Source organism: Haemorhous mexicanus, chromosome 1, assembly GCF_027477595.1.
Source record: "Haemorhous mexicanus isolate bHaeMex1 chromosome 1, bHaeMex1.pri, whole genome shotgun sequence".
In the NCBI taxonomy this organism is placed as follows: Eukaryota; Metazoa; Chordata; class Aves; order Passeriformes; family Fringillidae; genus Haemorhous; species Haemorhous mexicanus.
Window position 1 is genome coordinate 66,723,694 of NC_082341.1, and position 16,325 is coordinate 66,740,018.

The window sequence follows — 16,325 nt, forward strand, 5'->3', positions numbered from 1 at the left end:
TAAAAAGTGTAAGATTAAATAAGTGTACAGCGATTTCACTTGTAAAATCTTATGTCTATTTGATAGTGCTTATCTTATGTCCTTGACAAAATGTCTGCCACTGCTAAACTGTTTTTATTGTTTGAATTTTTAAACACATGAGCTCATGGACACAGTGATCACAATTGCAGAAGCACTAGGAAAAAAATCCAGTCTACATGTAATTTTAAGATTAAAAAGCAAAAATTCCACAGAATTTGGATTCTAAAGTATGGACTTAAAAGTAAATATGAACATTTGTAAAAATCTAAATCCCCTGTGTAGTAACAAAGAATTACGCATCTCATGAGACTCAGAACGATTTATGAAGTGGAGACAGAGAAGAACGGTCCTTAAGGGAAAACCCATTTTTATACCTTGAGTGAATACTTTTCTACTAATGAGTAATTTGCAGTTTGTTTGTGTACATCTTCCTTTTCAGCACATTTTCCATTCTAGTTTTCAGGGAACTGCTTTGAGGGGAGGCAGCAGTGCAGAGAGGAGATGTCAGCAGTGCAAAGCTGTCCCTGTCAGAAGGGGTGGGTGAGCATGACACTGGGAGAGTAGATGGAGCCATAGCTGCAAGGAGCAACAGCTCAGGGCCCAGGTGAGTTCAACAGCTCCAGCAGCTGTGGATTTCTTCCAGTTTTCCTGCTTCCCCTATTGGGGAATCCCTGTGCTGGATCACAAAGCAGAGCCCAGTGAAGCTTGAACATCGGAGCTATTACACAGCTTGAATTAAAGAGGAAATACCATCCACTAGAGCTTAGATAGGTGTTGGTTGTGGCACTTTGCACGGAGGGAGGAGATTCCTACTTAAACCACTGAGACCAACAAAGGAATTAAAGTGCTCCCCACTTTCTGACCATTACGCTAATTCATAAAGATGGCAAAATCTGAATGCAGCTAAGGAAAGCTGCATTTTGCAGAAAGTACAGGCCTCTCATATTTTATGCCTTCTATTATGAAGATTAATCAAACCCCTTCAGTTTAGAGATCTGGCTACAGGAGTACTTCTTCTTTCTTTATGGTGCAACATCCATGGGACAATTTGAGTAATATCATCAATTTATATGAAGAAAATCCATTTCAGCACTCAGAAAAGAGAGTTTAGCTTTGTAGGCAGCAAACATCTCTACATTTTTCCAGGCTAAAAAAAAATGCCAAACATTTTCTTTACAAGATGTTTTCCATCTCCCACTGTTGAATAACTTCTACAGCAGAAGACTGCTTTTTCTGGTGTACTAGTTTGTAATTTGGAGGTCCCAGAAATCCTCTATGTGTTCTGTACAAGAGCTATACTGAAATTACTGATCAAAGCTGGAAGCAGCCTGTAGGCTGCCCAGAGTTGTAGCTCACGCTACACCAAAACCCAAGCCCAAATTCTCAGCTGTACCACGTAACCCCACTTTTGGATGAGGACCGGGACGGATTAGGTGCACACGACTGCAGTTCCGCAGGAGCTTTGACCCTCACTGAACACGAGCACAAAACCTGCTCTGTAAAAGAGTCATTTGTAGGCACCGGGGCTTGCTCGGGCATCCCCGATACCCGCCTCCCGCCGTGCCGGAGGATTCCCGGGAGCTCTGCACGTAGGTGCAAAGACACCAGCGCCTCCTTCTCCGCAACCCCTGGCTGCAGGCCTCACCCGGCCCTGCCTCTTGAGTGAGCTTTTGCTTAGGTTTCGTATTTGGAGCTTTTCTTTCCTTCCCCAGAACAGCCGGAAAAGGGAAGCTTTGGGCGGTGCGTGGCTGCCTCGCCTCCCCTTCCGCCGCCTGCTCCGCCCCGGTTGCAGCGGAGCGGGGCCGCCGCGCAGGTGGGACCCGGCAGTGTCCCTGTGCCCCCGGGGCTGCCTTCCCAACAAAGCCGGCTGCATCCCTTGGGCTCGCCTCAGGGCATAGGCTTTAGGCAGGTCTTGCTCGTGGAAAAGCTTGCCGTTGCAAAATGCTTTGCTTTTTAAATTTTTCCTCCCTGAAAAAGGTTAAGAGGTGCTGATCTTCATCCCAAATTTCTCTTCCAGTTTTCAGCATGGCAGTGGACTGGCTCGGCTTTGGCTACGCCGCCCTGGTGGCATCCGGAGGGATCATTGGCTATGCAAAAGCAGGTAGGGTGCCGAAAGGTGCTTCTGTCTCCCTCCCTCCTCCCCACCCCCGCACCCACTCCTCCCTCTCCCCAATAACTTGGTGTGAGCTGGGCAGCTTTTTACGAAAGCCTCCTATCTCGAAGATGACCCATATGTAAATTTTATCGGTTTGTGCCATGCGCTGATAACTTGCTGCTGGTGGGGTGTGCTGGATTTTGAGTTGAGCTGGTGCTGATAAGGCCATAATCTGCTTTCTGGTGGATGCTGATATCTGCTCTGTGCTCTTTGGGTGAACTGTCATAAGTTTGCTTCAGAAAGGCTGTTTAAAATACAAGCATTCTGTAAGTGTTCTGTTTCTTCAAATGACATAAATCACCACTTTTCCTCCTTAAGAGATTTATTCCCATTTTTATCTTTGATGATAACAATATACTGCAAGCTGCAGAGAGCTTTCAGAACTATCTTTTCTCCAAGTAGAGCTGAACACTGCAAATCAGTCCTTAAACTTGTTTTTCTTCTGGGCTCTGCATCGTAAGCTTACCCTCTGATCTACTGCTTTCATTTCCTGTCCTTTTTCTGAGTTTGCCCTCCTCCAGACAGAACTGTGGATTCATTCCTGCTGCAACACTGTCTCTTTTCAGCTTTGAAAATCCTTAATCCTTCTTGTTTTTTATGATAGGAAGAGCCATTGCTGAAGTCAGTAAGACTCTTACCAGTGCATTTGACTAGATAGATGCTAGGTGCCTGTTCCAGTTTGTTTTCTATTGGCCTAGATTTATCCTTTGGGTTGTGAGTGGAGTTTAGGACAGAAGGGACAATACTGAGAACTTAAGTTACTAATTGCATCTGTATTTCTCCAAGGCCATTATGAAATGGTGGGTGTCTTTCTTGTCCTCTGCAACCTGATTGGGAGGGCATGGTTATGCTCAGGCAAGGGAATCCAGGTCACAGGATTATTGAAGAGGAACAGAAACTTGTATGGTAACTGCTGGAGAGAAAAAAAAAAAAACAAACCAACCATACAAAGGAGCCATTATATCCTTACTAATAACTTGGAGAAACCAAAAGAAAATGGAACTTTGATGTGTAGAGCTAAGTTGATCTGATCTGTTCTTTTACAAACTGATCTGTCTACCCACACAGACAGGGGGCAGTAGTAGGTGCCTTTGGAACAGTATGAGAACATGGCAATCAAAGGATGGGTGAGTGAGTGAGTGAGTGAGTGAGTGAGTGAGTGAGTGAGTGAGTGAGTGAGTGAGTGAGTGAGTGATTTATTGATTGATTTTTCTGTCTTCATTTAGCAAGTTCTCTGGGTCCCTGTGTTTTGAGATGGAGGAACTTCTTGAGTCACGGGTGATGTGGTTGTCCTATAAGTGTGTGTCATATCTACTTAAACAGTGCCTTGAGGTAAAATTCAAGGAAATTATAGATGTTTCTTGGCTCCCAGGCTTGTGGAAAGCATTGTAGCTACCACAGATTTACTTTAAACTCGTATTCTGTGCAAAGCAGCCGCCTAGTAGAGTTTGCACCTTTTCCTTGCACGTGTGCAAGTATATCAGGCACTTTCTATTTGCTTTTTATACCAAAAGCAGGATACAAAGCAATATTACAGTAACCTTGTTGATGATTGAAAATTATTACTTTCTGGAAGCAATATGCAGTCCTACCTTAACATTGAGAGGAGATCTTTATCAACTTAGTTTTTCAATCTCAAGTCTTTGAAAGGCGACCTCAGAAATGGAATGTATAAAGAACCACCTTCAGTAGCATTAAGTCCTTAATTCTCTGTTGGCCTTATGGAGGGCATTCACCACTCACAGTGATCATGCTACTTCATTACTTGATATATTCAATAAATCACCAATTTAGATGTGGTATCCTTTATTTTCTGGTAGCTTGGGATTGTCATTTATACTGAGGACCTGATTCAAACTTTAGGTACATTCAGGGAACCTTCTTCCAAAGGCTGCAGCTACCTTTGGATCAAATCTCGGGTGTACTTAGGAGATATGACCTCTCTTGTTCAGCTACTGCTCCTTGGCAATTCTTTGAATGCCCTCCTGCCCAATTCCACTCACATGTCCTTTTTACTGATCTTAAATCCTTACAATTTAGTCATTCTATTTTACTGCCTCTCAAAGAATTTTCGTAATACTGTTTTGAAGCAACATGCTTCAGTTTGTGCAAGGAAAACACCAATTCTTTTGCTTTTCTCACTGTTCTTTCAATCATGGATGTATTAATGGCTTTGCTGTTAGAGAACTAAATACTAATTCTGTATGTATCTTATGCAAGAGTAATTGAAGATTCTTGGTGCTGATCAGCATGGTCTCATTATCTTAAAAACCCCCTTCTCTAATCTTCTTTATGTCAATGAATGATGAAAGCCCATAATTTTTTTTAATAATTTTTGTTGTTTTACAAAACAGTTCAGCTGCTGAACAATGTAATCTTTAAGTTTCTAAGCAATGCATTATCTTCCATTTATTCAGGTAGTGTTCCATCACTAGCTGCTGGCCTTTTCTTTGGGAGTTTGGCTGGACTGGGTGCTTATCAGGTCACACAGAATCCAAATAACATTTGGGTTTCTCTGAGTAAGTAATTTAAAATTTTATTTGAAAAGGATTATATTTACCCTATATATTTAAAATGAGTACCTAAAAGTCTTTGCAGAAGAGTTAAACACAGATAGTGTTACAAATCAAATTTCAGTGCTGTCTAAACTGAACTGGTGGCTGCCAGCATGCATGTGTCCTATACTGATGTGTTTGAAGGATCACAGTGCAAGGGAAGTGCTAATAAATGGATTCCTGACATATTTTTGGCTGGATCCTTGTACTTTGAGCATGCTGCAGGAAGCTGTTACATTTTGGGAAGTGGGATTCCCCTTCAGACTGACCATACCCCTAGGAGACTATTTTATTATCACAGAAAATGGCAGAGATTGTGATTGGCTTATTTTTATAAATGACAAATATGTGGAATTACAAAGGTGTTGATGCCTGGGGAGATTTTAGAGAGACACAAGCTTCAGCAATGCTGTTTCTTCCTTCTCAGACTTGGAGCTTCCCTTCCCCCCGATTTGAGAAGGTAACTGTGAAGATTTACTGCTTAGTCAGTGTTTAAAGAGCCACCACTGACTACAGCATTTTTTCTCTGAAGCAGTGACAGAGCATCTGTCTCTGACATGTGAAAGTCAGAAGTGAAAGGGGAAGGCCCAGTATTTCTCTTCACTTCAGCTTTGCTTACAGGCAATCCACTTCCACACCTCCTGGCCAGGCCAAAAGCTGTGCATGGTCAAGCCTTAATAACTTAATAAACTACTGATACAGCAAGCTGAAGAAGTGTGAGGTCAAGTGTTTTCCCAAATGTGAGAGACAGATGCATTTCTGTAGCTCAGTAGCATATGGAGTCTTTTCCTCTTCGTGCTTTAATGTTTTTGAAGAAGATGTGTTCTGCTGCTGTTTGAAACAAAATTTCATTTTGAGATGTGCATATTTTGAAGCTAGGCTATTAATTAGAGCTTGAAGCATTTTAATACTGAAATATTTTTGTTTTGTTTTATGTTGGACTATGGTCTCAGTCTCTTACATATCGCATTATGTGAGATTAGTAAGTGACAATATTTTGTCTGATGTTAGGTAGGAAGGATGTCATGGCTAGGACTGAAGATGAACTGGATCCTGCAGGACCAGTCATCACATAGAAGCAATGGCAGGGGATAAAAGAGTTGTTGGAACAATGTGTGTAGCTGTTACCACTTGATGCAGATGCATACTAAGGATGAGGATGCTATCAGCGTATGTTTCCCTTATAGTTTTTTAGTATTCAGTCTTTATTTGAGATACCATGTTCTGGGACTGTCCTTTCTGTCTTACTGAGACAGTGAAAGTACCTGGCTCCTGTCTCTGTGTCAGGTGGTCAGGGATAAATAATTCTCACCTTAGTAATGCTTAGCACACTCCCCTTTTGAAGTCAAAATAACAAATTAGTTACAAATTAGATAACAAATTAGTTAATTCTCAGAATTACTACAAAATAAACATGATGCTACATGTTAGACATTACTACAAGTTAGACAAATTCTCTCTCCCTTTTTTGAGAAGTGAGGGAATTATGTGCACAAGTTTAGTGATTAGCCTGTGTGTGGAAGGAGTGAGTTCTGGAGCACTGTATCATAAATTATTGTCAGTCTCAAAAAGAGCACATTTTGGAAAACAAATTTGAGAAGTATGTGCAGAAGGATATGGAGTGCACTATCTGCTAGAACTTGATATAGAATACTTACTCTTTACAAACTGAGGCATTTTAAAATTTACACAATTTATTGACTCTCTTAGTCCATTAAGTGAAGTAACCCTGTTTCTCTTTTTACTTGATGCTGCTACTTCTTCTCTCTGTTCTTTTAGTTTTTAATTATGTTTTTCCCACACATACATCTCTGCTGACTGGACTGTACAATCTCTCATTTAAGTTACATCTGGAGCACTGACTGCTGTCATGGGAACAAGATTTTACCATTCCAGAAAATTCATGCCTGCAGGGCTAATTGCTGGTGTCAGGTACAATATTTTTTTAACCTCCTGTGTGTGATTTCTTATTCACTTCATTAAACTGAGATGGAGTGAATCATATTTTGTGTATTATTTTTGTTCCCATGCATCACTTGGATGAAGTATCTGAAAGTGAATTGACAAATTGTTGGTTTTATTGTTAAATTATATGTTTTTTTCCCTTTAAACAGTTTGATAATGGTTGGAAGATTAGCACTGAAGATGTTGGAAAAACCCCAGGAAAAGTAACTGTTAATTTTACATCTTAGTATTTGGAAAAGGAAACCTGATCATGAAATTGCATGAATGCAGAAGTGAGAAGATGGAAAAATTTTCTGCATCAATCTTTTTTTGTAAGGGGGAGTACAATGATGGGACAGATAGTTTATATATGAGGTAGAGCTCTTTGTGTATAGAGAGAAATGGGTCCTGGGTTTGATTTTTCTGGCATGTTTCAATGTATTTTAACACTTTCAGGTTTTTATATCACAAAATATACTTCTGACATGTATGAAGCAGAGAGAAAATATCCTGTAATTAAGAAAATATCCACAAAGAGGCACCAGGAGTAACTGGCTAAATACAATAGTGTGTCTCAAACCTTTTATACTGAGTATTATGGTGTGCTGTACCTGTTGCATTCTGAATTGATATACCATGTCTTTATAATGTCCAACAGATCTTGCCTTTTTATTGTGAAATGATGCTAGAACGATGCTTTTCTATAAGTAAAATTTGTTACAAACCTTTATTTGGCCTTTTTTTTTTTTTATCAATTTCTGTGTTGGGGAACAGGGCTATTTTTTTCACCTTGTTTTCTCAGTGGCAGTCCTTGCAGTGGACTGTTAGTGTCCAAGTGCTGTCTTTCAATGATATTTAAAAATCACTTTATAAATGGAAGGACAGAAGATTAAATTATGGGCCTTCATTAACATTTCATTTAAGAAGTTGTTTGAAAGGAACTTACCCTGAGGATTAATTGAGATTTGTGCTAGATTAAATGAACAGTTGAATGTGATCTAGACTGTGCAACTGTAATAAAATACCCTAACACTATGTAATTCTGTTCTTACAGGCTTATTTGACAATAGAATGTATCAGCATTTTATTTTTATCTCTTAGGAGAGGGGCTGTGCCTCTCCAACTCTGTCTTTACTAGGAAACCCTGGAGTCAGGAGGGTTCCTTGTTCTGCTGTGATGCCTGAGGACTGAAGTGTGGAAGAGGCATCAGTGGCATCTGGTGCTTTTGTTGTCACTCCATCCTTGATTGCTTCTCCTGCACTGAGTCTTGCAGTTCTGTTAGTGCAGACACAGCTCACCTGGGCTTAGCATTGTGATGGAAGGGAGCGGCAAGAAATGTGTGAAAGAAATTCCTTTATCAGCCTATTCTTTAGTGATACATAATTATTGATAAATTAGTATTCTTACCGAGTGTAACTCTGTTTTAAAGTTCTATTTTATGTAGTGACTATTTAGGATTTTACTTTGGGACCTTTGTACCACTGATTATATCAGAACCTTGTCAACTGCTTAACATGATAATGGCAAAGCAGGTTTAAATTAGCTACATCTTACACACTTTCCATTTTGTAGTGTTTAAAGGAATTTGTAAAAATTGCCTCAAACTGCATAAAGCAGATAGCAAACTACATAATTTCTCCATTTTGGTGGTCACTTCAGTGCTTGTATTTCCTTTTCTGAATATGGCATTTAGTAGTATTGAGTCAGAGTGACATTTCTACTGATGTGAGTCAATGGTCGCCCACATGGTAGTAGACAGGAAGCTATTGTAGTAGAAAGTAGTAATTACAAGCAGACCTATAGATGTTGGGCCACTTGTGCTGTGTGTTATCAATTCTCTTAGCAAAAGTTACAAAATTGATTCCAGGTTTTTGAATCTATTTCATATTGTAACCTCTCTTTAGGTTTCCAGGCACCTAATCTCTAAATAACCTGATCTGTACCGGATGAATCTCCAGGGAGCAACACTGAAAACATGTTAAAGCATGTCTGAAATTCTAGTCTCAGTTAAATCGGTCTCTTTTGACTATACTTTAAGCAAAATCTAACAGAAGTTTTGTAATTACCTTTTTTATGTATTTAAATCACCCCATGTAATTGAATGGAAAATTCTGTCATTGGTACAGAATTTTCTTGAGCCATTCAAGAATTAAAGACATAAATATCCTTTTTCCAGGCTGCCCCTGCTTTTAGTCTGATTGTTAGCTACTTCTAAAAGATTTCTTTCTGGGGTTTTTTCCAACTGAGAGTGGTCTCCATGTAAATTGAGATAATTGCTTTTGCATTAAATCCACTGTGGCTATGCCATGGCTTGAGTGGAGCTTCATGTTATGAGTCACCTTGTACATGGATTTTGGAAAGAATGATTGAGTTATTTTTGGGAAATGAACTGCTAAAATAACTCTTAAATTAAGGCTGCTTGTTCAAAGCACACTCTGAAGAAAAAAATATTAGTTTAATATTTCTTACAGTTTCAACTGTCAGCACAAGCTGAAATGAATAGTGATTTTTTTTTAAAGATCCAGGAACAGGAAACTAGTTTTACTATACACATACTGAGTCACCAGGACTCAACAACTCAGAGTTTAATCACACATCCAGAACATTACAGAATTGAGAGAAGAAAAGAATTTAAGTTGTCAAATCCTCGTTCCTAGAGTAAGGGCCCAGGTCCTTCATTCCACATCTACATGCCTGATAGAAACTGGGTGGCAAGAGGAGTTGTCAGGTACCCCTCTCTTGAGTGGCTTGCTCAGGACCAGAGGAGGGAATTTTCTAATCACTTTGATAGGTAAGGGATCTCTTGAAAGTAGGAATTTGCCCTAAATTTTGTAATTTTTGTGTAATCCTGTCTTTTTAACAGCACTTGCTTACCTTAAGTCCTGGAAAGTGAGAGATGTTGGACTCCCTTCAGTTCCTGCTCTGGATGGGTTCAAGTTCCCTTCCCAAGGAAGGGCTCCTTGCCTCAGACTGTGGGGTATCCTGCAGGGAGAATGTTGACAGGGGAAGTCATGCCACAGCTGAGAACAGTTGGCAAAGCTCCTGGGATCTGTGGGAAAAGGATCAACTATTTTTAAAGTCTTCTTTTAAAGCTAGGTACTAACTGGCAAAAATGCAGAAACATCCTGAAGCTGAGCGATGGAACTCAGATTCCTCTCTGCCCAGAGTGGACAACCTGGATTTCACCTACATATTTACTTCTGATTAACTCCAGGCTGTCTAAGTCAGGATCTTCCCTCTGGTGCTCCAATTGCTGACATTGAGGCAGCATCACATACATACAGGTTTGGAATGTTACAGAGCACCCAATTAGTGAAAATGTGAGCAAATATTTTGGGGGCAGGGTCAAAATATTGAACAATTGGGTGTCTCAGTTATGGCTTAATCTTTACAGGTACAACACTGAGACCTCTAGTTCAGCAGTAACATACTCAGGCTCAAGTGCACCACTGGGTTGAGGTTACTTAGGTTGTGATGGATATCACAACCTAAGCTGCTCTTCCCAGCTGATGTGACATTTGCAGGTAGCAAAAATCTCTTTAATTTAGTACAAATGTGTGCCATAGTGTAAGAATTCAGGCAATGTTACACTAGTAGTATGGGCAACTGTCTTTCATAAGCCAGCAAAGGAGAATGAGAGGTGGATGAAAGATGTTTCAAGTGGAATGGTTTAGAAGGGAAGTAGTCATGTGCTGTCCTACTTTATCACTTGTTCTAAGAATATGGCATAAGCCTGTTTTAATGCAAAGCGAGTCCCCTAACTCTTGTTCTGCTGCAGGCTTTGAAAGTGCAATTTGCCATGTCCCAGTTCTGTCAGTCATTGTGCTGGGAGCTGTTGGCACTCTGTCATCACCAGCTGAGGGTCAGTCTGTGCTGAAACTAATATGGCCTGAAGTATTACACAATTATCCTTTTGTGGTGTTAAAATTGCTGGCTTCTTGGCATTATAGTCATGCTTTCTGACTGCACAGCTTAATCACCTGGAAAAATGGGAGGGGGAAACAAAGGTCAGGAGAACCTCCAAGCAGTTATGACATGAGGAGGAAAGGCTTTGTTTCTCCACAATCCCTACAATTAAGAATGGAAAAATGTTGTGTCAGTAATAGCACAGAAGCATCTGCCCTCATCTCCTCTCCTGCTTCCTTGAAATGCCATGATGGAACAGATCAAAGTGCTTATGTTTTTATGCAATATTCCCAGCTCAGTCCAGTGCACAACTGACTTTGGGTGTTCCCTTTAGTCTTTTTGTGCTTCTCTTCTGAACTCTGAAATGGAGATAATGTTTTCTGTATCCTTTCCCTGTCTGTCTTTTACATTGCTGTCTTACACTGTGTGTGGCATAAAATGTTCCCTGCCCCAGGAGCAAGAATTGGTAGCTGGAACTGATACTGTTTCAGCACTGGTAGTTCATACAGTGGTTTGATACTCTTTTAGAAAAACCCTAACGAGAAAAAAAAATGGTACAGCTAAAGTCTATTTGCCTTATTTCATCAAATGTTAGGATTTGCTAATATATTGCTATTGTATTTTTGAGATCCTGTCCTGCAAGCATGGTAACTAAGTGGGATTGAGCCTTAGTGCTAATATTTAGAATCATAGAATATTCTCAGTTGGAGGAGACCCGTGAGGATCATTGAGTACAATTCCTGACTCCACAAAGAACAACCGAAAAGTGAAACTATATATCTAAGATCATTGTACAAGTGCTTATTGAACAGCAACAGCTTTGGGACCATCACCACTTCCCTGAGATCTTGTTCCAGTGCTTGGCCACCCCTTCATTGAAGAACAATCCTCTCCATCTCCATGTCCATCTCCATCTCCTCTTTATCTCTCTTTCATTTTTCTTTGTCCTTTTTTCTCTTTGTTTTTTCTGCTTTTCCTTTTTTCTTCTGATTCCCCCCTTTTATTCTTTTCCCCCTTCCCCCCACCTTTTCTTTTTTTTTTCTTTTTTCCTCCCCCCCCCCCCCCCCCCCCCACTTTTTTTGTAATTTTTTTCCCATTTTCTCCTCGGTGCTTGTTTGTTTGTTTTCCCTGGTTTTGTTTCCCCCTTGTTTGCCTGCCAGGCGGTGGCTGGCTGTGCTGGCAATGCAGAGGGTTTGGCAGCTTTGCAGCGCGCAGAGCCGGGAGAGGGCGGCAGCGCGGCTCCGATGCGGCCGCTGTCAGCCGGGGGAGAAAAACACCCCGCCCACCCCGAGACGTGGAGACAAGGATAAATAATAATCAACCCAATTCCAATTTAGGGTTTGCCCACTTGTCGCTATCTGACCTGGAACGCCAAATGCTGGAACACAAATGCTTGGCTCTCTCAGCTGAATAGGTCTTTAGCTTCTTTATTACCTTTGTGCTGGCCTGAGGAATGAAAGGAAATGATCCTGGGGCAAAAGGCTTTTCTCACCAAGCATACTGTGCAATCCAATGGTCGTGCTGCTAAGGAGCTGATAATAATCGCGCGAGGAATGAAAATAAAACCCTTCTGCCACTCTTCTTACACCCCCTGAAGGAAATCACTTATCTGTACTGGAAGATCAGCCCGGTCTTTCTCACCTATTTACAGCAAGAAACAAAATCTGCCGGTTGTCAGCCTGATTCACAAGCAGAAGAGATTTAGCAGGACAGGCTTCCTTCTCTAAGCATTTTTAGAAAACACATAAGCGTTATAGTTTTGTAAGCTGTTGGAATAAATATATATATAATGAGGGAGAGGGTGTCGGCTAAGTTTCTTTGGATCCGTGCTCTTTCAGCAGTGCTATAACAATAGAAAATGGCTTGCATCAAATCATGTGCTGTTACCTGAAGGCATCCCACCAGTAGGAGAGTTATTGGATGCGCTGAAATTCCTCCTGACCCCTCTGTTCCTCAATAAACCTGCACACAACTTCCTCTGGGGATGGGCCAAGTATTGCTCCATTAGTATGCAGCACCACAGTCAGCAGGGCAGGAAAATACACACCAGAAGGAGAGAAAAGAGATGAAAAGCAGCAGGAGCAAAGTAAACGCTTTTAAATTCCGGACAGAAACTTCCCTCCACTGAGATTCCTGCAGGTCTGTGGTGTCATGACAAGATGTAAAATATTCTGAGGTGAGAGGTCCATTTTCTCAGGTTCTGTTTCTGTTTAAAGAATGAAGCCGAGCCTGGGAGGCAGGAAAAATTTTTGTGATAGGGCTAGGAATCCAAAAATTGTGTCAACGGACACAGAGCAACAATCCTAAAATTTTCTGAAAGTATTTTAATCCATAAATCTGTTGTGAAAATGATCATTCTGGTTCTCTGTGTGGTTACATATCCCTGGTGTTTAGCAGTGTGCTAGATGCTCCAGTCTGCATTGTTTGTCCTATATACAGCAATATCTTCAGCTCCCAGACACTACCTCACCTGGCAACCCTGCAGCATTTACATCAGCTTGGGGCCTGTCGCCAGACTTTCTCCTCCGTGTGCCACTACTGTCTCATCCCTGCCAAAAAACCAGGACACTCTGTTCAACTTATACCTATAAATATCATCCATATTAATGTATTTTTGTATAAATTCATTTATTTATGTGAAGGACAGTCGGTTGTTTAGCGTGCAGTTTCTCGGGCAGCACAGAGTCACTGATCAACACAGACCCAACTTCACCCACGTTCTCCTTATGGCCAGGTGGGCAATTAACACACACATTCATGCTTCTGCACAGCAACACACAGTACCATGATTGCACAGGAGTTTGATTTACACTCTTTAAAGCATTTTGTTTGCTTATCTATGGTTTTGCTTTTTACTAGTGATAAATAGCGAATAACAATGATAAAAAAACAAATGACATTTTCTTCTGCATATCCTCTTCCCATACTGTCAAGCAAGTAAATATGCCCAGTATTAGAAGGCATTGTGACTTTCCTAGACAGAGGTGGCAGCAGCCTGCAATTATTCCTGTTCCTCTTAGCTGTCAACCATTAGACCACCAGCTTCTTCAGGGAACAGTGTGCTGCATGGAGGCAGAAACAATCCATGGATTTTATGATATATTGATTTACAGAATATATCCCACAGAGCGCCCTTTCAGGGCATCTCAATCCTCAAGGATCAGGACTTTCCTCAAGACTGTTCCTTTCACGGGAGTGTTAACTTTATGGTGTCACCTATAGACACTCTGCTTTAGTCAGGGCTCTCCATAACAATGCACCAAAAGATGAGCTAAAAGACTATGGTAAACACTTTCAAATCCTCCCTTATCAACCACAGCAAGGTGTGGCGCATATGCTAAAAATGCAGTAGCAGGAAAGAGAAGAGTTAACTGTTTAAAAAAACCATGTTAAGTGACACCTAATTAATTAGTGCTAATCTCAATTTTCTCTCTTTTTTGGGGGGAGGGTTGTTTGTTTTTTGTTGTGGTTTTTGTGTATGTGTGTGTGTGTTTTAGTTTTTTTGGTTTTTTTTGTCCCCAGGAGCAGTGAAGGTTTTGGGGAGGAAGGGTAAGAGGGGTCAGCCTACTGTTAATTGCTTCTTGTTTAGCTGGGTCACTGCAATTGACCTCATTCAAATCTGTGTCGGGTTGACCCTGGCTGGATGTCAGATGCCCACTGAAGCCACTCTTATCACTCCCTTCTCAGCTGCACAGGGGAGAGAAAATATAATGAAGGGATTTAAGCACAAGGAGAGATCACTCACCAATTAACATCATGAGCAGAACAGATTGGACATGGGGAAAATTAATTTGATTTATTACCAATCAAGTCAAAGCAGAACAGTGAGACATTAAACTAAATCTTAGAAACACCTTTCAACTTCACTCCTGATTTTCTCCACTTCCTCCCCACAGTGGCCCAGGTTGATGTGGAGAGGGGTTTGAGGTCAGTTCATCACACATTTTCTCTCCTGCTCCCTCCTCCTCAGGGAGAGGACTCCTCACACTCATTCCCTGCTCCAGTATGGGTTCTTTCCCATGGAAGATGGACTTCCATGAATTTCTGCAAAGTGAGTCGTTCCCATGGGGTGTAGCTCTTCATGAACTCCTCCAGTAGGGGTTCCTTCCACAGGGTGCAATCCTTTAGGAACAGACTGCTCCAGTGTGGCTCCCTCATGGGGTCACAAGTCCTGCCAGCAAACCTGCTCCAGGCTGAGCTTCTCTCTCCACCAGTCCCTAGGTCTTGAAAGGAGCCTGCTCCAGCACAGACTTCCCAAAGGATCACAGGCTTCTTCAGGCACATCCACCTGGTCTTTCATGGGCTGGAGGTGGATCTCTGCTCCACTGTGGACCTCTAAGGGCTGCTGGGGGACAGCTGTTTCACCACGGCCTGCAGGGAAATCTGGGCACCTGGAGCATCTCCCTCATCTCCTTCTTCACTGACCTGGCTGTCTGCAGGGCTGTTTCTCTCACATGTTCTCACTCCTCTCTCCAGTTGCAGTTGCTCTTGTGCAGTAACTTATTTCCCCTTCTTATATGCATTATCCAGAGGTGCTACTGCTGTCTCTGATAGGCTCAAACTGACAATGTAGCAAACAGGGCATTGTTCTTTCACCCCATTCCAGGTAGACCATCCTGCTATGTGTTCTACCCAATCTTTTGTTTGTTTCCTTAACTGTTTCCCTGCTCATCCATGTTCTTGCAATGCATGTGAGCAGAAGATAAATTTAAGATGAAATTTTCCTTTATACTTCTGAAATACAATATCAAGTGATTGTATCAATAAGTAAAATAATTGCTTTCTGTCTGGAGAGAATGTTTAAAAATTATTAAATGCTCTAGAAATATGACTTCAGATAGAAATCCCGACCCTTCATTATTCCTCACCTCAAAAGTCTTTCTCATATAAGCCTACAGCAAAGTGCACAAATGCCAGCAATCTGTCTCTGGTAATAAATGAAATTCAGGTAAAAAACAAATACATTTTATTTCTTCAGAATCATAAAATGCTATGGTGGGTGCAGCATGGTAGAGGCACACTATAAGCTGAAAACAACAGATGATATGGCAAGAACAGTAAATATGGCTTTATTTGGGTTATGGACTCAATGACACCCAAATACCAATAAGCTTGTTTTTGCCAGCTGTATTGGTTTTGTATGGCTTGGATTTGGAAGCAGGCGGGGTCTACAGGGTCAGCTTCTGTGAGAAGCTGCTAGAAGCTTCCATCATGTCCAGCAGAGCCAATCCCTGGCTCCACAAATGGATGTGCTGCTGGCCAAGGCTGGGCCAATTAGAACGGGTGATAATGCCTCAGTGATAACATGTTTAAGAAGAAATCAAAATAAATGTGGTGCAGTTGTAATTCCAACCAGAGAACAGCAGAGTGAGAACATGAGAGAAGAAAAACTCTGCAGACACCAAGGTCCATGGAGAAGGAGGGCAGGAGGTGCTCCAGGTGCTGGAGCTGAGATTCCTCTGCTCTGGCCATGGGGAGACCATGGTGAGGCAGCTGTGTCCCTGCAGCCCTTGGGGATCCAGGGGGGATGCAGAGATCCACCTGCAGCCCGTGGGGGAGTCCCATGCCAGAGCAGGTGGATGCCTGAGAGGAGGTTGTGACCCCATGGAACACCTGTGGAGAGAGGGACAGCAGCCTGTCCTTGGAGGACTGCTGTCATGGAAGAGTGATCCAGGCTGCAGCAGTTTGAGGGGACTGCTGCCCATGGGATGGACTCACACTGCAGCAGTTCACAGGGAACTGCT

At 41.7% G+C, this 16,325-nt stretch overlaps 1 protein-coding gene across 3 annotated transcripts; it reads left to right on the forward strand.

Moving 5' to 3' along the window:
• Window positions 1–1,734: 1,734 nt before the first annotated feature.
• On the forward strand, window positions 1,735–7,405 carry LOC132330236 (transmembrane protein 14C-like). Of its 3 annotated transcripts, none has more exons than XM_059852318.1 (5): window positions 1,735–1,834; window positions 2,039–2,122; window positions 4,594–4,695; window positions 6,576–6,663; window positions 6,846–7,405. In XM_059852318.1, exons 2-5 carry the CDS (start codon window positions 2,047–2,049, stop codon window positions 6,901–6,903), a joined length of 324 nt encoding a protein of 107 aa, XP_059708301.1. In that variant the 5' UTR covers window positions 1,735–1,834; window positions 2,039–2,046; the 3' UTR covers window positions 6,904–7,405. The 3 variants fall into 3 exon arrangements, with proteins under 3 accessions (XP_059708301.1, XP_059708308.1, XP_059708295.1); XM_059852325.1 differs by having other exon boundaries at window positions 1,792–1,930; XM_059852312.1 differs by having other exon boundaries at window positions 1,792–1,926.
• The last annotated feature ends 8,920 nt before the right edge of the window (window positions 7,406–16,325 follow it).

Bases quoted from the DNA above. Each gene is read 5' to 3' on its own strand.
- LOC132330236 (XM_059852318.1), top strand. From the start codon at position 2,047: ATGGCAGTGGACTGGCTCGGCTTTGGCTACGCCGCCCTGGTGGCATCC. The intron at 2,123-4,593 runs GTAGGGTGCCGA...CCATTTATTCAG, and splicing joins CATTGGCTATGCAAAAGCAG to GTAGTGTTCCATCACTAGCT. The intron at 4,696-6,575 runs GTAAGTAATTTA...CTCTCATTTAAG, and splicing joins TAACATTTGGGTTTCTCTGA to TTACATCTGGAGCACTGACT.